Below are 25,173 nucleotides of genomic sequence, written 5' to 3'. Positions count from 1 at the left end.
CTCGTATTAGAGTATAGGATTATAACATCAGTATTAGGAAATGGAGGGTGACGAAGTAACCAGTCACACAGCTTCTCTGCATTCGCTTCAACTCGAGTGACTCGTGAGGGTCTCATTTCTACATGCTACTCAGTTGTATGTGCCTTAACATTGCAGTAGGCCTACTCCTCAACCTCAGCACTTATATTCTACAGATAAATCATATCATTCCAAATGTCCATTGGGTGAGCACGGTGTCAGTTATATACCTCGGTCCCGAGTCAAACATACATAGCTTTTCATTAAGCAAATAAGCACCTGCTCTATAGTCATGTCCATCCAAACACCCGTCTAGAACTTTTCAGAACCCACAATGGTGAAGAACCCGCTGGTGGTAAATAACTAGTGTTTATTGAAATCCATCTTGTTTCCTAATTTCAACATATCCTGCAGTTACGTACAGTATTAGTGCGGAGTCCCGTACAGATGCGAACACTTGGCATAAAAGAAGTAATATATTGCATGGCAGAACGACAGCAAAGTTGAAACCTGTTTTCACTGTTGCCTCTTCATTCTTTATATCAAGTACCTGGGGACCAAGCTTTGCTCGGGGAAAATCATTAGTTTACTCTGAAAGCAGTTTAGTATGCCGATATATATTAATCTATCCCCAAACTCCACACTACTCGCCTTTACTACTTCCTTCACCGCTTCCTATGTCGCGGACACGTTTCCCACCCTTCCCATCCCACGGCAATTTACGATTATAGATACCCTAATCTAATCGTCATTAACAGTTCCCACACTCCGGACTGCTCGCCTTTACTACTTTCTGTACCACTTCCTATGTCGCGGACCTGTTTCCCTCCCTTCCCATGGCATTTTAGCATTGCAGATACCTTAATCTAATCGTCATTAACAGTTCCCACACTCTGGACTACTCGCCTTGACTACTTCCTTCACCACTTTCTACGTCGCGGACCTATTTCCCTCCCTTCCTATATCATTTTAGGATTGCAGATACCCTAATCTTATCGTCATAAACAGTTCCCACACTCCGGACGGCTTGCCTTTACTACTTCCTTCATCACTTCCTACGTCACGGACCTGTTTCCCTCACTTCCCATTGCATTTAAAGATTGCAGATACCTTAATCTAATCGTCATAAACAGTTCCCATACTCCGGACTACTCGCCTTTACTACTTCCTTCACCACTTCCTACGTCGCAGACCTGTTTCCTTCCCTTCCCATAGCATTTTAGGATTCCAGATACCTTAAGCTAATCGTCAAAAACTGTTCTTACACTCCGAACAGCTCGCATTGACTACTTCCTTCACCACTTCCTACGTCGCGGACCTGTTTCGCTCCCTTCCCATTCCATTTTAGGATTGCAGATACCTTATGTTGAAATTACTTATAGTACTTTGTGTAATGGCAAAATGTTCTGCCTCCTAGACACTGTCAAATAGTTAATAGCTTAATATCATATGTTTTTGGTTTTGTGTTATGTAAATAAGATCAATAATGAAGAATGGTTTGAATAAAAATAAAGTTTGTTACAAGTCCATCTATGTCCTTATTTAAATGTTAAAAGCTATAATTAAAAGTAATAAAAGTAAAAGTAAAACTGCAAAAATAACAGAAGGTTATGGGCCCAGTCCCAGTAAAAGCTTGTAACAATAACTAAAAATATTTATGTGAAAATAAAACAGTAATAAGGGTAAGATGACGTCAGTAAATAGTGATGAAATAGTGTGCATGCAAAAACTGAAAGACTCTAGCACATTTCCTATGTGGCATTTTGAGGTAAAAATATTATTCACTGCGAAGAAATTAACCCTCCGAGTGTTATTTGTCGATGCTTCGACACATAACACACTTTGTGTAGTGTTTTGTGTCGATGCATCGACTCACAAACACTGTTTACGGCAAAGGCTCTATGACTGACAAAATCGGATTGAACTGGATCGAGTTAGGTATCGTTTTATTTGACAGATTCAGAGCTTTCTCCGGAGGTCTGTCTCTAAGCGCTTTTAATTTTAGTTCCGAAAATATTGTAGCAGACAGCTGACGTGCGTATTTGGAAACAGCTTGGTTAACCTCGCACCGATGACTGATGTGTTTTATTACGTTTATCATTGTTTTAGTGTTAAAAATCAAAAGTAGTGATATACGTGGTGCATTATAAGAAGATTTAAGTGATTTTGAAGGGCTGGTTGATGATCCTGAAGAAGTAGGTAGTGATATTGATGTAAATTATCAGCCAGATTCCTAGCTATGGTTAGGCTACGCATTCTTAGCTAAACGCTATGTACTGAAATCTGTTTTTTGCCCATAACTTATTTATTTGCAAATCTACTTCCTTATATTATTATACTAGCTGTACCCGCGGGCTTTGCCCCGTTTAACTTCATATGTGAGCTCGTTCGCATGGCTCAATCACGTCCTGGTTGAAGTTCGTTCGCTACGCTCACTCACCTTTACGGTTGGAGCTCGTTCGCTGCGCTCACTTGCCTTCAGGTTAGCTCGTTCGCTACGCTACCTCGCCTCCGGGTTGAAGTTCGTTCGCTACGCTCACTCACCTTCTGGTTTCAAATTAGCTGTTGTCAAATATAAAAAAAAAAAATAATAGTGCTGCACTCTGTTTGTAATCCTTGTAACTTTAATGCTATTGAACATCATAGAACAGAACCAACTTGTTTAATTGAAACAGCTGTTATGATTCATTAATTCCATTTAAATATGGGTATTCATTAGGTTTACATGGGAAACTCCAGAGCCACTGGGGCGGAGCCCGAGAGTCCGATTAGAATAAAAACCACTTAGTTTTCCTATTTAATGCCTAAAGAATCAGTGTACCAAATTTCAGCCTCCTAGGTAAGTGGGAAGTGGGAGAATTACTGATGAGTGAGTGAGTCAGTCAGTCAGTCAGTCAGTGAGGGCTTTGCCTTTTATATATATAGATATTTGTAATCCTCATAAAATTTAGAACAAAGTGGCTATTTTCAAATATTTATAGGCCTAGAATTTATACAATTTCATTAAGGACGAACTTATTTTTTTTTTTGAAAATTTTCCAAAATATTCTTTTTTTACCTAAAAGTTTTTTTTAAAACAAATTTTTCTTATGTTTTATGTATAATATTGAAGCCCATGATTTTCCAAACAAAATGGTATATAGAATAGTATAATTAACATTGTTTTCAAGCTTCTCAGATCCGTTTTAATAAAACCTTGCAAATGAGCAAAAAATAGGCAGACATTAAGGCCAAAACAAGGGACACTCGGAGGGTTAATGGACATAGTGGATGGAACAGAACTTTTGGCTGAATGTGGACGTGATACAGACAAAATTGAGAAATGGAAGACAAAAGATGCAACTGCTAAACATGTAATATTGAGAACAGTTGATAACAAAGTGAAAGTCCATCTCATGCCATGTGAAACAGCAAAAGAAATATATGATACACTATTGAGAATATACAGAAAAGACACTGGTCAACAAAAATGTTTACTACTTCAAGATTTTTACAATTTCAAGTTTGATCAATCCAAAGATGTAAATACTAATATTAGTGAAGTTCAAAACATTGTTTGTAAATTAAAATGTCAAAATGAGGAAATCACAGAACAAATGATGATTTCAAAGATAATGACTATGACTATGAATATAATGACTAGGCCTACATATTGATGGTGCTCAATATGTAAGAAAAACAATCATGATGAAAACAACTGTATATTTAAAGTCTGTCGAATTTGTAAAAAGACAAATCATAGAGAGGAGGACTGTTTTTTTTTTAATAAAGGTAAGCCTGAACAAAATAAATTTAATAGAAGTCACAAAAACGCCAAAATAGCTTTTTTTGAGTAAAAGTGAAAAATGTCTAGTTAATAATAACGAATTGTACCAATTCATTGTAGACAGTGGAGCAAGTTCTCATATGATAAGTCAAAGTGAGTATTTTAAAGAAATTGGACAATGTTCTGAGAAAATAAATACAGCTAAAAATGGTCAAAGTATGTCTGTAACAGGGGTTGGTTCAATTGAATATGATGAATGCTTAGTAAAAGATGTGTATTGTGTTCCTGAATTATCTAAGAATCTTATGTCTGTAAACAAAATCACAGAAAACAACGGTTCAGTATATTTTGACGATAAAAAGGTATACATTTTAAATGAAAAGATTGAGTTTCCAGAAAACTGTGTTGTGATTGAGGGTGATAAAGCTAAAAACGGAATGTATATAGTAAATCTAGTACAAAATGAGTCTGTTATGATGTCAGAACAAGATGGTAATAATTTAGAAACTTGGCATAAAAAATTGGGCCATCTAAATCATAAGCAACTGCAAGAACTTCCTAAAATGTGTGAAGGTATAGATTTTGGAAAACCGGAGAATAAAACTATTTTGGACTGTTCAGTGTGTGCTAAGGCTAAACAGGTAAGATTACCTTTCAAAACTGTGGGACAAAGAGCTGAAAGACCACTACAAATAATACATAGTGATCTTTGTGGTCCCATTGATCCTCCTACATACGATATTAAGAATTATTTTTTGACAATGCTTGATGATTATACACATTTTTTGTAACGTGTATCTGTTGAGTACAAAATCAGCAGGTGAAGTGTCAATGTATATTAAACAGTATATCACTGAAGCTGAGGCTCATTTCAATCTGAAAGTCACTAAACTAAGATGTGACCATGGCAGGGAATACAATACCCCTGCCGCAGCAAACCTGCCGACTAAGCGAATTTCCATTTGTCTTGATTGATTTTCAATCAAATATATTTTAATAACATTAGGTTTAACGAGTACCTAGGTTTGCTGCTACAAGGAAACTAATAAAGTGTGTTTTTTTGTAAAATATTGATAGCTTAGTACAAAATAAATAAATTTGATCAAAATACAAAATATATCCATAAACAGGCAAACTACAACATTTTACAATATTCTCCATAAGAATAACATGGGAATTTTAAATTTACAATTTTTTAATTTTCTCCGTTACTATTAACCGAACAAAAATACTTTTATATACTAAATTAATTGTTTTTTTTAAGCTCTTTAAAAAGGTCTAAAGAGAAATTGGGAAATTTTGTGTTTTGAGGGTCAAAAGTGAGAAAAACCAATTTTTACCCCATAAAACCCCCCGTAAAGCCCCGTTCCCATGGTCCGATCATGCTGGTTCGCGAACTCATTCAAGTTTATCCCGCTTTACACCTTTAAACCAAATTTCATCAAAATCGGACAAAAATTACTCAAGTTATCGCGTTCACGGACGTATATATATATATAAGTCTATATATATATATATATAAGTCTATATATATATATATATATATACATATATAAAAATTTGAACGAATGGTGTTTTTGGCCTCTGGGGACATCAAAATGAAAAAGTAAATCGGTCCCGGGTCTAGGTCTTACCGTGCCACCTACGGTAATAGCTACTTCCCTATAGGGAAATTCGCTAAATAGCTACTTCCCTATAGGGAAATTCGCTAATAATGTAGAATTCATTGATTGGTGTAAAAAGAAAGGTATCCAAATTGATTTTACAATTCCATATACACCACAACTGAATGGGAAATCTGAAAGACTAAATCTTACTTTAATGAACAAAGCCAGATCTATATTATTTGAAGCCCACTGTGACAAAGAGATGTGGGGAGAAGCTGTGTTAACAGCCGCTTATCTTGCTAATAGAAGTCCTACAACTGGATCAAGTAATACTCCCGCTGAAAAGTTGTATGGAAAGAAGCCAAATTTAAGTAATCTTCAGATTTTTGGCAAGAAAGTATATGCCAAAGTTATAAAGCCTTTAAAAAAACTTGACTCAAGGAGTAAAGAAGCCATGTTTGTTGGATACGCCACGAATGGATACAGGCTATGGGATCCAGAAAGAAGAGAGACATTTTTTTTTTTTTTTCTCATATGTACGCCAGTGGCATTTTTGTAATGAAGTCAAACACTTTTAAGGGAAAGCGGTCCAAACCCATTAAAGAGTAGTGGATGTGCCGGGGATTGAACCCGTCCCTCCCGCACCGAAGTCCGAGACGCTAACCACTAGGCTAGCAACACAACCAAGTATTTGTAAGTAGAGATGTGATCTTCACATCTAAATTTTTCTGTGAAAACAAAGAAAATAAATCTCAAAATGAACAAATATTTGAACAATTTGAAGAAGCAAATGAAGAACACAATAATTGGGAAGGTGAAGTAGAAGAACCTCAAGAAATAAATGAAAGGGAAAATTAAATAATAGAACACCAAGAAGTACATGAAGAAAGAGTAATAAATGAAGATATACCAAGAGAACACCAAAGAGTAATACATGAAGATAGACCCAGAGAAAACCAAGAAGTACATGATGAAAGTCAAAGCGGAGTTATAAATGAAGATAGAAACCTGGATCAAAATATGGAAGAAGAAGGATACAACCTTCGGCCAAGAGGAGTGATAAAAAAGCCCAAAATATATGAAGACTACTGTTTTGAGGAAGACCAAGTGCTAATGACATATAGTGAAACGATGAAAAGTTCAGATCGAGATAAGTGGATGCAAGCAATAGAAGAGAAAAAACAATCTCTTAAAATAAACAACACTTGGGAATTGGTTGATGAAAAAGAAGCTGAGAGAGAAAAATTACTTACAGCTAAATGGATTTTTAAAATTAAGGAAGATGGTCGGTATAAAGCACGTCTTGTGGTCAGAGAATGCCACCAAAACCGAGATGATAACGTCTTAACATATGGCGTAACATCAAGTGCATTTTTAGCTCAAAGAGTTTTGCTACAGCTAGTACAAGACGAAGGCCAGAAGTATCCCCTAGCATCTAAAGCCATTACAAACCAAACTTTTGTAGATGACATCTGCGTCAGTGTTGACACTATTGACGAAGCTCTAACCTTGCGACAAGAACTTATAGACCTACTGAACCTAGGAGGATTTTCGTTGCGCAAATGGGCTAGCAACTGTAAGGACGTACTAGCCACCGTACCTTTAGATCATCGAGAACAGCCTCTAAGCATCAGTTCAGAAAATGAAAATTATATGAAAGTTTTAGGTTTGCAGTATAACCCGGATGACGATACATTCTCGTACATAATTCATCTCAACCCCCTAGTGTACACAAAACGCTCAATGCTAAGTGAGATGTCCAAAATCTACGACATTTTAGGTTGGATTACTCCTTGCACATTCTATGTGAAAAATCTTATGCAAAGCATTTGGTTGCTAGGATTAGGATGGGATGACGAACTTCCTACTGAGATCTGTAATAAATGGGAAACATTCATCTCTACTCTTCCAGAACTGGCTCACCTAAAGATTCCGAGACACATACCCATTGTTAATGCCCACTAACATTCAGATCATAGGATTCTGCGATGCATCAGCGAAGGGATATGCCGCCAATTTGTATTTACGTACAGAACATACAGATGGAGTTAATATACATCTCCTAAAAGCAAAGAGCAAAGTCGCCCCTTTAAAGATCATTAGCATTCCACGCCTCGAACTCTGTGCAGCACAACTTCTCGCTCACTTGTTAATATCAGTCAAGTCGTTGGTGGAAACCATTCATCCTCAAGATACGCTGCTGTTTACCGACTCCTCTGTAGTACTTTCTTGGTTAAAAATACCACCTTATAAGCTCAAAACCTTTGTTGCAAACAGAGTAGTAGAAATACTTGACGAAACGAATCCAAGTCAATGGTATCATGTTATCTCCAAAGAAAACCCCTGTGACATTGCAAGCAGAGGCTCTCTGCCTAAAGATTTAGTAAACTACGATCTATGGTGGAAAGGCCCTCAGTTTCTATATGGACCTATATCCAATCTCAAAGCAAATACTAATCCAGATATCAGCAATGATTTGCCCGAAATAAAACTCGAGAGCCTTATGATAACTCAACAATCTCCTAACATAGTATTGGACATATTAGAGAAATCGTCTAGTTTGTCTAAAGCTAAATTGGTTTTAAGTATTTTACTCCGCTTCATTCAAAACTTGAAGAACAGGATAACACAGCAACCACCATTAAAAGGTCCTATAACACCAGAAGAACAAAATAATGCTCTCATACGATTTGTAAGATCTACCCAAGAATGTCACTTGTCAAAGGAAATAATAAATCTCCAAACTGGAAAACACGTGTCTCCCAAGTATCGAACTCTAGCCTTGTTTCTAGACGATGACGGGCTTGTTAGGGTGGGGGGACGCTTAAAAGATTCGCTTCTCCCTTATTCTGCAAAACATCCAGTTATTATTCCCCAGTCTTCACGTCTCACAACTCTTATATGTGATCACTATCACATCCTCTCTTTACATGGAGGTCCACGGCTCACTCAGTCTTTGATTCAAAGGCAATTTTGGATAATAGGTATTCGTCAACTCCTGAGAGAGAGAATATTTAGATGCAACAAGTGCTACTTATTTCAGGCGAAACCATTCACGCCAAAAATGGCAAACCTTCCTCCAATAAGGTTCGAAAATGTGCGTGCATTCTTGAATGTTGGTGTTGATTATGCCGGACCCTTTGATTTTAAAGAAGGTTCAAGAAGAAAGGCTCCCATATCAAAAGGATACATTGTCATAATCGTTTGCTTAGCCACAAAAGCAGTTCATTTAGAGTTCGCTACTAGCCTATCAACTGCCTCATTTGTCGCTGCATTTGACCGATTTGTAGCGCGCAGAGGACTGTGCAAAACAATATACAGCGACTGTGGAACCAACTTCCAAGGTGCTTCGAACCACTACTTACGTGTTCAACAATTCCTCAAAGAAAATAATGAACATTTCACTCATCAGCTCAGCAAAAAGGAAATTAAGTGGATTTTCATCCCCCCTGCTGCACCCCACTTTGGAGGAATTTGGGAGGCTGCAGTTAAGTCAACCAAACGTCATCTCTCCAGAATCTTAGTAAATCTGAGTCTAACGTACGAAGAAATGTCTACACTTCTCTACCGCATCGAAGCCGTTCTCAACAGCCGTCCTCTTGGATCAATGACGACCGACCCCAACGATGGAGATTACCTCAGCCCAGGACACTTCTTAGTAGGTGCCCCACTCATCTCACCTCCAGAACATGACTACACCGATACGCCAATGAATAGGCTTACAAGATATGAGCTTCTTCAACAGGCCACACAAGCTTTCTGGAAGGCCTGGTCCAGAGATTACCTCCATACCCTGATCCAGCTGAACAAATGGACAACCACTCAACCCAATATCAACATTGGTGATATAGTTTATCTTCAGTTGAAGAACACTAGTCCATTAGAATGGCCCATCGGTAGAGTTGAAGTTACTTACCCAGGAAAAGATGGAGTAGTGAGAGCAGCTAAATTAAAAACTGCTCAAGGCACATTCACAAGGCCAGTACACAAGCTGATATCCCTCCTGCCTCCTGACCATAACCTTTAAATTGATTAAAAAAAAACAACGGTGTATTTCGTTTTGCGTGTGTTGAAATAGAAAATTTTTGTGTTTGTGTGTATCTTTTTTTCGTTTCAAAACTATTGTTTTGGGTGAGGGGAATGTTAGGGCCTAAACCTAAAAATATATTATTTCAGCTATTGAATTTCCTTTTCATCCGTCCCAAAAATTGTGGTGCTACTAACTTGAATTTGCCGCCAAGAAACAGCTGATACTCGACGCTGCCCCCTCCCTCAAGGACAGGACGACGCCACTTGCACTCCTGACTCCTGCAGTGACTGGCCACCCCCGCCAACACGCTAGTGCCTTCCGGCGCTATGATTTATTTGTCATTACCTATGTACTAAATATATGTTTTAATATAAAAGTTTACGTAACAGTCTAGCCAGTATTTTATTTCCTCGGCATCTTCGCCCTCACGCTGACCCAGAACGAGACGCCAGATCCACGCTCCACGCTGCTACCAAGGAACCCCGCTCGTCTTGAAGACATCTGTAGAAGGTAGCACCACACCACACCTATTTTACTAAATAAGTTTTAATTCCACCCCCAACACTAATTCTTTTAAAAGCAGCCTCGCCAACTTTTTACTAGGTAAAACTTATTACAGCATTAATGAATTTTTAATGGACAGCTCGATTCTGTAGTTATTTTAATCTTTAACTTTCCACTTAATCTCCTTAATTGTAATTTATTTCTATTCTAAGACATTGTGGATGGTTTATAATTATTAGATTGATCTTTAATTCTAGCTATTCATATTTATATTTACTTGTTAATGTTATTATTACATAATTTGACAATGGCACCTGTTTTTTAGCTAAGCTACAATCAAAAAATGCTATGTGACAATAAAGAAATATTTATTTATTTATATTTATTTATTTATTTATATAAATATTGTTATGATAGGGGAGCCCGTCGCATAGGGGGGGAAGTCGACGTCCCCAAAAACTCATTAAAATGGACCGTTTACGGTGATATTCGCCTTAAATTTAGGAGAGCATTGTATTTAGACATGTGATCACTGGTCTCAAATCTTTCCCACGAGAACAGTCGTTACAGTACCGCCCACTTCCTGCCGATCTAGTCCGGTTAAACCAATGTGCTGATAAAAATTGTCCGGTTAAAGAGATGTCATTTCCGTCGAGTGTAGTCCGGTTAAACCGATGTCTGGTTAAAAGGTGTCCGGATAAGAGGGAGTCTACTGTATATATACGTCCGTGAACGCGATAACTTGAGTAATATTTGTCCGATTTTGATGACATTTGGCTTGAAGATGTGTAAACTTGGATGAGTTTGCGAACCAGCATGATCGGATCAAGAGGAACAGGGTTTTGTGGGGGGTAAAAATTGGGTTTTCTCATTTCTGATCACAAAAACATAAAATAAATAAAATAGCAAAACAATATAATTCAGTATATTGAAGTGTTTTTAGCGAATTTCCCATATAGGGAATAAGCTATTACCGTAGTACTCATGGTAAGACCTGGACGCGGGACCGATTTTTTTTTTCATTTTGAGGTCCCTAGAGGCCAAAAACACCATCCGTTCAAATTCATATATATATATATATATATTTATATATATTTATATATATATTTATATATATATATGTGTCCGTTAGCGCGATAACTCGAGCAAAAATGATCCGATTTTGATTAAATTTGGTACAAACGTGCAAACCTACGTTTATTCGAACGAGTTCGCGATCCAGCATAATCGGACCATGGGAACAGGGGTTTATGGGGGGTTTTATGGGGTAAAAATGTGTTTTTCCCATTTTTTACCCTAAAAACAAAAAATTTTGCAATTTTTTTTTAAACCGTTTTGTAGAGCTTAAAAAAATAAATAATTTAGTATATTGAAGCGCTGTTGTATGCCTAACGGTCACGGAGAAAATTCAAAAATAGTTTAATTTAAAATTCCCATGTTATTCTTATGGAGAAAATTAAAATTGTTGTAGTTTACTTGTTTATGGATATATATTGATAAAATTTGGCAAATTTATTTATTTCATCCCATACTATTCACGTGTGGTCAAAAAAACACTTTTTACCTTCGCCGTAGCAGCAAACCTAAGCACTTGTTAAATCTAATGTTATTTAAATAGGGGAAAAATATGTCTTATTTATGGAAATATTTGAGTAAAAATGTAATCAGACAAGTTGAAATTCGCTTAGTCTGCAGGTTTGCTGCGGCGGGGGTATTTTACGGTTATTGGCTACGTATAAAATTATAAAAATTGTAAATTTAAAATTCCTATGTTATTCTTATGGAGTAAACTGTTGTAGTTTGCTTGTTTATGGATATATTTTGATCAAACTTGGCAAATTTATTTATTTTATAATAAGCTATTAATATTTTACAAAAAAACATTTTATTACCCTCCCTGTAGCAGCAAACCTAGGTACTTGTTAAAACTAATGTAATTTAAATAGATTTAATTGAAAATCCAATCAGGTAAATGGAAATTCGCTTAGTCTGCAGGTTTGCTGCGGCGGTTATATTTTTGTTGTTGATTGTAACTTTTGACCAAATTGTTTATTTCAGTGGTGGACTCAACACCTGATTCCCTAAAAACAAAGAAGTCTGAGCTAAGGTTGTACTGTGACTTGCTGATGCAACAGGTGCATATGATCAAGACTGCGGCTGCCAATGATCAAGAGCCAGATATACAGGTTTGTCAACAACTAGAATTATGGGTGCTTAGGTTTGCGTACCAGCGAGCATATAAACTCGGTAAATCCTATTTTTGTATTTATTAGAGATATCAAAAATCAAGTCAGATGACATAGAATTCTTGTCTGTTTGTGGAGTATGCCACTGCACCTTGACGGCAGTATTAATCGAGACTTTGTTTAAGTTTTAGCGAATTTCCCATATAGGGAATAAACTATTACCGTAGTACTCATGGTAAGACCTGGACCTGGGACTGATTAACTTTTTTGTTTTGAGGTCCCTAGAGGCCAAAAACACCATCCGTTCGAATTCATATATATAGTACCCGTGCTTTGCAACAGAGAGGATACTGAAGTAAAAAATTTGATCTTGAATTCCGTTCTATAAAATAGTTAGACATTCCCCTTTGGTTTCAGGAACATAACTCAACTGAAACTCTTAGTTTGAAAAATATCTTTCTTTAAGGCTAACTTATAAGGCTACCTAGTACAAATTATATGAGGCGCTGATGCATTTATGGAAATAATGTACCCATACGATTCAATTTTGAAATGATAAGCTTATTTAGACATTTATTTAATTGAAAAACGCACATATAAAGTAAATAAGGAAAATAATCGCAAAACATAAAGCTCACTGTAGTAAAGCAAGAAAACAGTTGATATTGATTTCACTATTCATTTTGATATAATTGATATGTTTTACCGTAGCCACTGAGCTTTTTTCAAAGTTTAACCTTTACCTGCAGATCAGTGTGTATACATCACAATAATAAGCAAAAATAAACTAATGGAAAACTTGTCTTACCTTGTGTTAGAAAGCCAACCACTAATATTGTTAATCAGTAATTTATAAATCAACAACATAATAAATAACAGTTATTATTTTAAATCGTTCCATAGTTCAAAATGTGTATGTATTTGCATTAATTTACATCATTATTTATAACATCGAGTAAAGAAACATAGTTACGTTACAGATATTTAATTGATTTTAGAAACAAAATTGAATTGTGTGTAGTTTAGTTGTGTGATATTCTCCATAGTCAGCGAGCTGGTCTAGTGGTTAGAGCTCGGGACTCCGGTTCCTGGGGTTCCGGGTTCAAATCCCGACAAATCACTGAAGTGAAAGGTAAAACTCACACCACAGTTAAACATAGATACTTTATTAGCCAAGATCCCAAAAGTAAGTCTTCAAGCTCAAAACAACAATACAATAAAAACAAACATCAAATATGCAACATATGGTAGCAATTATAAAAATACCAAACAGCACATCTTCTCTTTTCTCTTTTTTTTAGTTTATTTGTAAAAATCTGAATCACTGTATCTGAGAGGTGGTTTTACACTTCTTTTAGGTCTGTCATTTTCATTGCTATTGTAATTATGTCCAGCATCAGTTTCAGTTCCTTGGTCTTCTTGGTATTGGTGTTCAAATCTATTTCCACCATTTTCAATAGGCCTATGCACAGCTATTATATGTCTCCTGTTCCTTCTGATCTTCCCTGCCTGTGTATTTATCAGGTAGGACCGAGGATGATTTGATTTATTCTCAACATGTCCATAACGTTTTAAATCTGGAATCCAAACTTTGTCATTTTGATCAAGCTGTGAGAGATCTCTTACACCTTTCCTTACATCGTAGTTTCTCTTATTTCTTTCATTGATTGAAAAATCCTTCTCTTTAAACTTTTGCAATCTTTCCCTTGTTACCTGTCTGAAGTTATTTATTGACGGTAATGTTGATCGGAGCTTCCGTGAATAAAGTAACTCTGCAGGTGAAAGACCAGACTCTAAGGGTGTATTTCTATATTCTAACAATCCAAGATTTGGATCACTACATTTCGTTAGAATCCGCTTCGCTATGTCAACTGCTTTTTCTGCTTCTCCGTTTGATTGTGGATACCTTGGGCTTGATGTCACTATACGGAAACCATATTCTTCAGCAAAATTTTTAAAATCCTGAGAAGTAAATTGCGGACCTCCATCAGCTCTTACCACATATGGTACTCCATGTCGAGCAAATATATTTTTCAATCTAGCAACCACAGCTCCAGTAGTCAATGCATCCACATAAACCAGTTCAAGAAATCTAGAATAGTAATCTTGCACAACTAAATACCATTTTGCATTACATTTCAAAAGGTCAATACCTAAAGACTCCCAGGGATTTTTTGGTAGTTCAGTCAACAGTAATGGTTCTGATTTGTTACTTCTTTGCTCCAAGCAAACTGGACAATTTGTTACAAGTGTAGCAATATCTGTTGAGCAGCCAGGCCACCACACCGATTCATACACTCGCCTTCGACATTTGACAATTCCCATGTGACCTTCATGTATTTTACTCAGTATTTCCTTTCTCAACGATTTTGGAATAAACAGTCTTGTGCCTAAAAGGAGGAATCCTTTACTGATGTTTAGATCAGTCCTGTACTTCCAATACACCAAATTTTTATTCCAATTGTTATTCACAATCCAGGATTTAATTCTTCCGCATTCCTCATCAGTATCCTGAGCTTCTTTGATTTCCTGGAGCCTTTTGTCAGAACAAGGAATAGCATCTAAAATACTCTGAACAAACAAATCTTGTTCCAATATGTCTTCATGTTCTTCATTTGACTTAATGGGGTTCCTAGACAAAACATCTGGTACATAAAATTCCTTTCCTTTCACATATGTTACTTTATATCTAAAACAAGCCATTCTCATTCTTAACCGCTGAAGTCTTGCCGATAAACTAGCGATTTGTTTACTTCCAAGCACCTGAACTAAAGGTTTATGGTCAGTCATAAGTTCAAACTCGGTTCCTAAAACATACTGTGAAAATCTCTCACATGCCCAAGTCAGTGCCAGTGCCTCCTTTTCTATCTGAGCATAACGCATCTCTGTCGGTGATAAAGATCTCGATGCATAGGTGATTGGTTTCCACTTTCCATCCACAAATTGTTCAATCACCCCTCCTAGGCCAAATGACGAGGCATCAGCTGCAACTCTGGTTTTACGATTTTTGTTGTAAGACACCAGAACTGGATTTGAAGAAATTAGGGATTTAATTTTATCCCAAGCACTCTTTTGAACGTCAGACCAAACCCACTGATAACCTTTCTTAAGTAAAATTCGCAATGGAGCTGTAACTTCAGCCAAGTTAGGAATAAACTTCATCAAATAATTAACCATGCCAAGAAATTGCCGAAGCTCGTTAACATTATTTGGGGTTTGCATTTTCATAATGGCCTCCACTTTCTCAGGATCAGGCTTTATCAATCCATTTTCAATCAAATGTCCTAGAAATTTAACTCTGTTCACATTAATGTTACATTTATCTTTATTAAGTGTAACATTGTGTTCTCTCAATCTTTGTAATACATTTGCTAGTCGATGGTCATGTTCTTCCTGTGTTCTACCGACCACAAGTATATCATCTGCTTGGTTTACTACCCCATCCAGTCCATCCAAAACTTGGTATATCCTCTTCTGGTAAACCTCTGGGCCAGAATTAATACCGAATGGTAACCTCTTGAAAAAGAATCGCCCAAAAGGAGTTATAAAAGTCGTAAGCTTGTAACTTTCATGATGTAAGGGAACTTGAAGAAATCCATTTGTAGCGTCTAGTAATGAAAATATTTGTCCGCCTTCTAATTTACTTAGACTTTCTTCTACAGTTGGTAGTTGCCACCTTTCTCTCTGAATGCTTTTGTTGAGTTCGGTATAATCAACACATAGCCTCACTCTATCACCTGTCTTACGCGGTACAACAACAATTGGTGCACACCAGTCTGTTGGTTCTACCACTGGCTCAATTATTCCCTCAGAATGCAGTCGATCCAATTCTTCTTTGACTTTGCTCAATAATGGAGCGGACACTCTACGAGGGGCTGCCACAGCAAAGGGACGAGCATTTTGTGTTAGTGCAATTCTGTAGTTTTCCCCTTTCATTCCACCAATAGAACCAAAAACATCAGAAAACTGAGAAAATATTTGGTTAGAGAAAATCGAATCTATGTTGAACTGAATTAGGTTTAATTTCAACATTGCATTTCTACTTAAAAGTGGAGTAGGTTGTTGCTCAATGACGTAAATATCTTCTACAATAGATTTATTTCTAAAAACCAAAGTAGCAACGATCTTACCAACCACTTTCAACCTAGTTTTCCCCGGACCAAATAATATTTTACTTGTTTCACTCGTTTCCAGTTTTAATTCCTTGCAAAGATCATATCCAATTATAGAAACATCTGCTCCAGTGTCTAACTTAAAATAAATATCATGCCCCTTGACATTAAGTTTTACTTTACAAGGATTTTGTCCTCCAACCTCTTCTATGGTCAATTCCCCTAAATAGGTTTTAGGTTTTTCTAATGGTTCATTACTTTTATTAATTTCTCTCACTTCAAATCCTTTGGTACAACATCTCACATAGTGTCCCTTTATTCCACATCTGAAACATGTAGACTGATTGGCAGGACAATCATTGCTATTGTGATGACCAACAAATCCACATTTGTTACATTTACCTTTCTTTGAAAAGCTTTGATCTTGACTTTTATTGCAAGAACTGTCCCTAAACCGATGTTTAGTGGATTGATTAATCCCCTTATTGACAAACTCAATTTCTGGTGATTCCCTCACTACTTTTTGTTGTTGTTTTAAGCTCTCTGCTTGTCTTGCTTTCAAAATTGCTGTACTTAAAGTTAATTTTTCATCCAACTGTAAATTTTGAGAAAGTTTATCATCATTTACCACAATTACTATCAAATCTCTAATTAGTTCATCTTTTAATTCCCCAAGTTTACATCGCTCTGCCAGTTTGTGTAAACTATTTATAAAAGAATCAACAGGTTCCCCCTCAGACTGACGTCTTTTTAGAAATTTAGCTCTCTCATATACAATATTGATTTTGAAACCCAAGTAAGACTCAAATCTACCCTTGACAGTGTCATAACTCTGTAATTCTTCATCTTTTAATCCGAAAGATGTTAGAAGGTCTTCTCCTTCATCTCCTAGACAGTATAAAAGCATATTAACCTGATTTTCCCCACTCTTACTGTCTAATCCTGAAGCTAATCTAAACCTTTCAAATTTTCTTATCCATCTAGGCCATTCAGAAGGTTCCCTGAAATTGAAAGGTTCAGGTGTGACAAGTTGGTATTGAACTGTACTAATTGTACTACTCACTGCTTCAGCCATGCTTAGTTCTTTCTTCTCCACAAAAGTTTATTTAACCTGACACCATGAAGTGAAAGGTAAAACTCACACCACAGTTAAACATAGATACTTTATTAGCCAAGATCCCAAAAGTAAGTCTTCAAGCTCAAAACAACAATACAATAAAAACAAACATCAAATATGCAACATATGATAGCAATTATAAAAATACCAAACAGCACAATCATCAATGGATTTTATCTGTAATAATGCCGTAACCTCTAGGTCTAGCCTGAAGTAAGGTAAAAAACAATTCCGGGCTCGTTCCTAGCGTCCTAGGACAAAAAAAAAAAAAAATATTCAAATTAAAGCAGTGTTGTAAAAACACAACTACTAAGGGGATTTCTGTAAATTTAAAAAAAGCGAACGTGAAGTATATAATAGAAGAAAATATAAGAGGTAGCTAACTCTGGACGGAATAAAAGAAAGTATATTTTAAATTTAATTTGTAGATTGAATTAAACACAAATAAAAGTGTAAACATTGAGTCAGTTAAATTTTTAAAACTGTACCTGTATATCACATAGTTTTAATTTAAAACCTATTAATCCTGATCCAAACATTTTATCAGTTAAAATTTGTAAACAAAAAGCTACCAGCATATCAAAATTATTCCAAAAAATTTATACATTGTAATTGTGTTTCCATGAAAATATGTATATTTACATACAGTAGACTCCCTCTAGTTCGGCCACCTCCAGGACCAGACCATTGGCCGGACTACAAAACGGCCGGACTAACCGGCTGTAGTGCATTTTAAATAATCAAAATACAAAAGTATAATAAAATTTTAAATAGTAAAATAGTATTGCGCAATTTAGATATGTTAAGTCATTAACCTTGGTTCAGTGATAAAAACTGTAATGTTTAAAATCATGCTTACTCAAGCAAAACAAAAATTACACAACACTGTACGTACAGCAATAAATCACGTAAAGAACAGACATCAATATAAAGTCTAGTACTGCAAGCTACTGCTACCGTAGTCAGCATAGGCTACTACTACATATTGTTTCAGAACTTAAGAATGTCGATAAAAACATTAGATAACTCATAAAAGTCTTAAAGATAATAACGACGATAAAGATAACAATGGATGACGAAAAACACCGCTTATTCTTTCTTCTTTGTTCTTCTATTCTTTCTTTGATTTCTCTTTATCCACACATTAAACAAGTTGCCATGGTTACTACCCACCCAATCACAAACTGTTGTGAAATATCAAGTGCACAGCAGACATCAGTTGTGTAAAGAGCAAGAGCAGATGATTGTCAGTGCAAGCGGATAGCTTGACCTTGAAGCTAACGATGGCTATTTCTTTGTTTTGCTTAATTTATTTTTGTCAAATAAACCGTGGTGTTTCAAAAACAATAATGGGGAACCTACCGCATAAAAAATGGTCCGAAATATTTAATTATACACTGCATTTCAACATATTAGACTGAAGAAAAACTATTTATAAAATGTTGTTGGTATTTTTGAGGTTATATAGATTTACTTTACTTTACTTTACTGCCCTAGCCATTTGTACCCCAGTCGGTATTTGGCCTCAGCAACACAGCGCCTCCATCCGTCTCTTTCTTCAGCATCCTCCTCTCCAATTCCCAGCCGCCTCATGTCTTGTTGCACCTGGTTCCACCATTTAGTCTTTGGTCGTCCCCTGGGTCTTCGTCCCTCTAGTGTTCCCCTCAGAATGTTCTTCAGGTTTGACTCTTCTTCTCTTCTTAGTATGTGTCCTGCCCATTTTAGTCTCCTACTTCTTATTTCTCCGATGATGTCTGCATTTTTGTACATTTCTCTTACTTCCTGGTTGTGCCTCTTCCTCCACTCTCCATTTTCTAGCGTTGGGCCAAAAATTTTCCTCAATACTTTATTTTCAAAAACTATTATTTGTCTTTCTTCTTTTTTGTTCAGGATCCAAGTCTCTGAACCATATAAAATTACTGGTCGGATTATTGTTTTATACAGACGTAATTTTGTTGTGTGGGATAATAATTTTGAGCTCATTAATTTATTACAGACATAGAGACTTTTGTTTGCGGCATTTAGTCTATTCTCTACTGCTACATCTTCTCTGCTTTGTTCTGATATTATGGTACCCAGGTATGTAAATGTATCTACTCTTCTAAATCTGTGGCTTCCAACTTCCAGAAAATCATCTTCCCTAAAGTCTTCTTGGGTCCTCCCTACTATCATATAGTTAGTCTTTGAGTCATTTATTTTTAATCCTGTTTTTCCTGTGTTTAAAACTAGTAATTTTGTGAGGTCTATTAAGTCTTGTTTGGTTTTTACCATCAAAACTATATCATCTGCAAAGGCTAAAATGTTTAAGGATTTGCCAATTTTGATTCCAATATTAGAGTTTTTTACTTTTTGCAGGGAGTCTTCCAGGGCTATATTAAATAGAGTGGGGGAAAGTCCATCACCTTGTCAAACTCCTGTTTACAACGTAAACATGTAAAACATAGATTTACATAGGTAATATGCAACAATTCACCCATAGAAGCACCCGTCAACTAAACTGACATGAATTGTTTACTTCTATGGCCGGAAACTAAACATTCAAGTTGAATCCTGTCAAAGGTCATTCGCCCGTGACGATATGACTTGTCCCCCTGAGACCGGGCCGGACCATCCGGCGGCCGATCCAACCGAAGCCGAACTAGAGGGAGTCTACTATAAATATTTTAATCAAACTATTCTCATAATCATAAAACTTTAGAATATTGGGAGCAGAACCTGTACCTCTTAACCTCTGCTGTTTGAACTGTCAAATTATAGTATTTACAGCTGACTTCAATTAATATTTTTTACTATTTACATTCTTCCAAAATGTAAACATTGAAACTTTGGAAGCCCATGGGGCGTAGCCCAAGGGAAATATAATAACAGGAATAGGCCTATATGTTAACCAGGTATATAAGCGAATTTTATTTCAATCGGTTCAGTGGTTCTTGTGTTATAAAGTAACAGACAGACACATACACAAACACATACCATCTCATTTTTATATATAGATATATATATATATATATATGTGTGTGTCCGTTAGAACGATAACTCGAGCAAAAATGATTCGATTTTGATTCAATTTGGGATAAACGTGTAAACCTACATTTATTTGAACGAGTTCACAAACCAGCTTGATCGGACTATGGAAACGGAGGTTTGGGGGGGGCTTAGGGGGGGTTTTCTGGGGTAAAAATGTGTTTTTTCCCATTTTTGACCCTAAAAACATAAAGTGGTACTTACGTATTAAACGGAGGCCACATTTTGTCAGCGCGCTGCGGCGGTTATGTTAGGTTGGGTTATCGTAAATATTATGTGTGTAGGACTTTCCTCGCTTCGTTATGAATCGATACCAGACGAGTTATACTTTCTGTTATGATAACCCAACCTAACATAACCGCCGCAGTGCGCTGACAAAATGTGGCCTCCGTTTAATACGTAAGTACCCATAAAGTTTTGCAATTTCTTAAACATAGTTTGTAGAGCTGTAAAAAACAAATAATTTAGTAAATTGAAGCGTTACTTCTAATTGTTACGGAGAAAATTCAAAAAAATTTTAAATTCCCATGTTATTCTTTAGAAGGATAAGTAAACTGTTGTAGTTTGCTTGTTTATGAACATATTTTGATCAAATTTGGAAGATGCATTTATTTCTTACTAAACTATTAACATAAAAAAATATAAAAAAAACACTTTTTTGCCATCCCTGTTGCACCAAACCTGTTGATAAAGTAATTCTATATAGGGAAGAAATGTGATATTTTCAAGGAGACATTTTAGTGTAAATCCAATCAGGCAAATGGAAATTCGCTTAGTCTGCAGGTTTGCAGCGGCGAGAGTATTTATTTTTAAAGGACCAAGTCAATCAGTAAAAAAATCCTTAGAAGGATTAAAATTAAGATCTTTTGCATGTCTATTAATTTATACCAATAGGATTTACATAGATTATTTATACCTATTGTATGGCAATCTGCATCACATTTTGCACTGCCCTCTATTTGACATTACCTATGCACTGTATTTGTGTTTATTTGATAATAAAGACTGATTCTGATACTGTTAGCATTCCTAAAATATGTCATCTAAGAGTGATACACTTCCTTTAAATTTGTTTGGGTCATAGGATCCACAATCCAAATATTATTGCCCATAATCAACAAGAAAGATATCACAGGATCCTAAAATCTTCATGTACAGATAGATGGTAGTGTACATTGAAAGTCCATATATTATCTTTGAGAGAGAAATGTACAACAAATATTGCAAAATTATATCTTTTGAATTACAAAATAAACACCTAATGTAATTTTCTTGTTTTCCAATTTCATCTGATTGATAGTTGTTGGAATAATGTTTTCATGAAGGGGTTCATATTCTAAATCACAATAGTTTAGCCACCATGTTTGATGTTGATTTTAATATGTCATCAATGTTTTTATAGAAGCTCTCAGAAGGCAGCTGTTTACTTACAGCTACATGTGATACATTCATTAAAACACTAGAGGACTGCATGCGACTGGTCCAATCAGCCTCTAGTCCGCTTGATTCCTCTGACAACATCTCTTACTTCAGTAAACCTAAGGTGGGAGAGTATAATGATTTATTCAATTGTTCAATACCATCTTTTAATAAAACTCTAACCATATTAGTAGATAAAATACTTTTAACAGGCTTTTTAATTGAAATGGCGACCATTCTAATGTAGGTATTAAAGCCAAGTATGAATGGACATGAGTGTTGGTAGAGCGGCACGATATTGTAGTCTTGTTCAATTCAATTTGTTTATTAACGGCAAAAAACATTGTACAATAAATACCATTCATACAAAAATGCAAAGCTATACAATTAGTTAAAGTATGCTCACACAAGAGTCTATAAGCGCTTGAAGCATAATAAATAAGAAGTAATAATAAATAGCACATGCATGGCAAATAACAATTAAAAATATTGTTATGTATATATATATGAAACTAATACCGCCAATCATTTTCTAAATGTTTATTTTTCATACTATTTGTGCCTGTCATTTGTCTTAAGGTTAGTATGTTTATTGCCTTGATTCAACAACATAGGTACCTAATTTCAACATTTAATACTAATATGTTACATAGAATCATAATGTATTATTATAACACTATTTACAATGCCAACCAGCGAACACAAAATAACAATAGAAGGGGCACAGTGAGTGTAAGGTACCACCAATAGTTTCAACCAAGATGTACCTAGTATTAGTGAGCGTTGGCTGTTAGCTCTGCTGACTGTAGATTAGAACTGAATTGTAGTACTGTTGTACTGTAGTGTTATATTCTATACTAGCTGTAACCCGCGGGCTTTGCCCCGTTTAACTTCTTAATTTTCAAGATGATCTCGTTCGCATGGCTCAATCACGTCCTGGTTGAAGTTCGTTCGCTACGCTCACTCACCTTTAGGTTGGAGCTTGTTCACTACTCTCACTCACCTTTAGGTTGGAGCTTGTTCGCTACGCTCACTCGCCTTTAGGTTGGAGCTCGTTCGCTGCGCTCACTTGCCTTCAGGTTAGCTCGTTCGCTACGCTCACTTGCCTTCAGGTTAGTTCGTTCACTACGCTAACTCGCCTCCAGGTTGAAGTTCGTTCGCTATGCTCACTCACCTTTTGGTTGCAAATTAGCTGTTGTCATAAATGTAAAAGAAATAATAGTGCTGCACCCTGTTGGTAATCCTTGTAACTTTAATGCTATTGAACATCATAGAACAGAACCAACTTGTTTAATTGAAACAGCTGTTAAGATTCATTAATTCCATTTCTCATAAGGTTAACATGGGAAACTCCAGAGCCACTGGGGCGGAGCCGATTGGACGGATCACGAAATTGATGGTGTATAAACCTATTCCATGAAATTCTACACGTATGTACCAAGTTTCGTGGCAATCGGTTCAGCGGTGTCTGAGTTTATCACTGCCAAATATATATATACAAACATCCTCTTTTATACTTATAGATTACTAGCAGAGCACCCGTCCTTCGTACGGGGTTGGCATCTATAAGTATAAAAGAGGATGTTTGTATATATATTTGTTTGTTTGGCAGTGATAAACTCAGACACCGCTGAACCGATTGCCACGAAACTTGGTACATACGTGTAGAATGTCATGGAATAGGTTTATACACCATCAATTTCGTGATCTGTCCAATCGGCTCCGCCCCAGTGGCTCTGGAGTTTCCCATGTTAACCTTATGAGAAATGGAATTAATGAATCTTAACAGCTGTTTCAATTAAACAAGTTGGTTCTGTTCTATGATGTTCAATAGCATTAAAGTTACAAGGATTACCAACAGGGTGCAGCACTATTATTTCTTTTACATTTATGACAACAGCTAATTTGCAACCAAAAGGTGAGTGAGCGTAGCGAACGAACTTCAACCTGGAGGCGAGTTAGCGTAGCGAACGAGCTAACCTGAAGGCAAGTGAGCGTAGCGAACGAGCTAACCTGAAGGCAAGTGAGCGCAGCGAACGAGCTCCAACCTAAAGGTGAGTGAGCGTAGCGAACAAGCTCCAACCTAAAGGTGAGTGAGCGTAGCGAACGAACTTCAACCAGGACGTGATTGAGCCATGCGAACGAGATCATCTTGAAAATTAAGAAGTTAAACGGGGCAAAGCCCGCGGGATTATAAATAGTCAAAGGCAAGACAACGTCTGCCGGGTTCAGCTAGTATAAGTATAAAATGCTAATTGCAGTTATACTCAAGCTTTGCGTTTGCAATGGGGAGAGGACACAGTTTGATAAAATTTGGTTCATAAATTTACGGTATGATATAGTATAACACATCTACCATTCCCATAATGTTCTACCATTGCACCTAAACAATAGAAAAAATAAATCATCAAACATTTGCACAATATCACAAATTATTCATTAAATTAAAAACTCAAACTTAGGCTAACTGTAAACAATCCTACTTTGACGGTTCTCATTGTGTATCACAGCTTTTTGTTGCTGCTTACTTAAAATTAGCTGTTGTCATATATGCACAAACAAAATAATAATAGTGCTGCACCCTGTTGGGAAACCTTATAACTTTTTAATGCTATTGCATATTATAGAACCAACTTGTAAAGTTGAAACAGCTGACTAAATTCTTTAATTCCCTTTAAATATGAATACTCATAAGGTTAACATGGGGAACTACAGAGCCACTGGGGCGGAGCCCGAAAGGATTTTTGAGATAAGAATATGCCTAAATGTTAATAGGGAATGTGAGCTTTCATCATGCCAAATTTCAGCCCAATCCGTCCAGTAGTTTATGCGTGATTGAGCAACACACAAACATACACACAAACTCACAAACTTTCAGATTTATAATATTAGTAAGATAAGATATTTATTATTTGTCTTAGCTAGGCTATGTGATTTGTTGCGTTGGTAACACTGTTTGGATATTATAGAGGTGCATCAACCACTTCTGTTTATGCTATTTATGCTATACATGCCCCATTGAATTGTATGAGAAGTTAAAACAAAATGATGGTTCAATAAAGCTAGAGCGAACCAAAGTAGCTCTTGAAGCCTAGTGTTTCTAAAATAGAATCAATCGGGGTAATAAAATTGAATTGTAGGCCTATGTCTAGAAGTAGTTCAGAAGTTGTTGAGTTTGTAGTTACCAAAACTAAAAATGGTGTAGGCATATTAGGCCTTGAGAGTTACACAAGGTTCGACCTCATTCAAAGAATTGACAAAGTGTCAACCAGTAATATTAATAATGTAATAAGCATTGAAAAACAAAAGTTCATTGAGTCAAACATTGATGTGTTTGAAGGAATAGGTAAATTTAAAGACAAATGTCATTTTGACGTTGACCCTAATTGT

The 25,173-nt window shown here is 36.2% G+C and overlaps 1 protein-coding gene across 6 annotated transcripts in view; it reads left to right on the top strand.

Annotated features, from left to right (window-relative positions):
- LOC128982909 (pleckstrin homology domain-containing family A member 3-like) overlaps nucleotides 1–25,173 on the top strand; it is an 87,004-nt gene that overhangs the window by 27,322 nt on the left and 34,509 nt on the right. For all 6 annotated transcript variants that reach the window (XM_054401971.1, XM_054401970.1, XM_054401974.1 and 3 more), the window contains 2 exons: nucleotides 11,984–12,111; nucleotides 21,767–21,907. In XM_054401971.1, the coding sequence (XP_054257946.1) occupies nucleotides 11,984–12,111; nucleotides 21,767–21,907 (269 nt within the window). The remainder of the gene's footprint in view (nucleotides 1–11,983; nucleotides 12,112–21,766; nucleotides 21,908–25,173) is intronic.

This window comes from Macrosteles quadrilineatus, unplaced genomic scaffold, assembly GCF_028750875.1.
Source record: "Macrosteles quadrilineatus isolate MER2022 unplaced genomic scaffold, UCM_ALF_1.0 Scaffold_1__1_contigs__length_201487025, whole genome shotgun sequence".
Taxonomy (NCBI): domain Eukaryota; kingdom Metazoa; phylum Arthropoda; class Insecta; order Hemiptera; family Cicadellidae; genus Macrosteles; species Macrosteles quadrilineatus.
The sequence above is the reverse complement of the archived record's forward strand: the minus strand, read 5'-3'. Positions and strand labels throughout refer to the sequence as shown.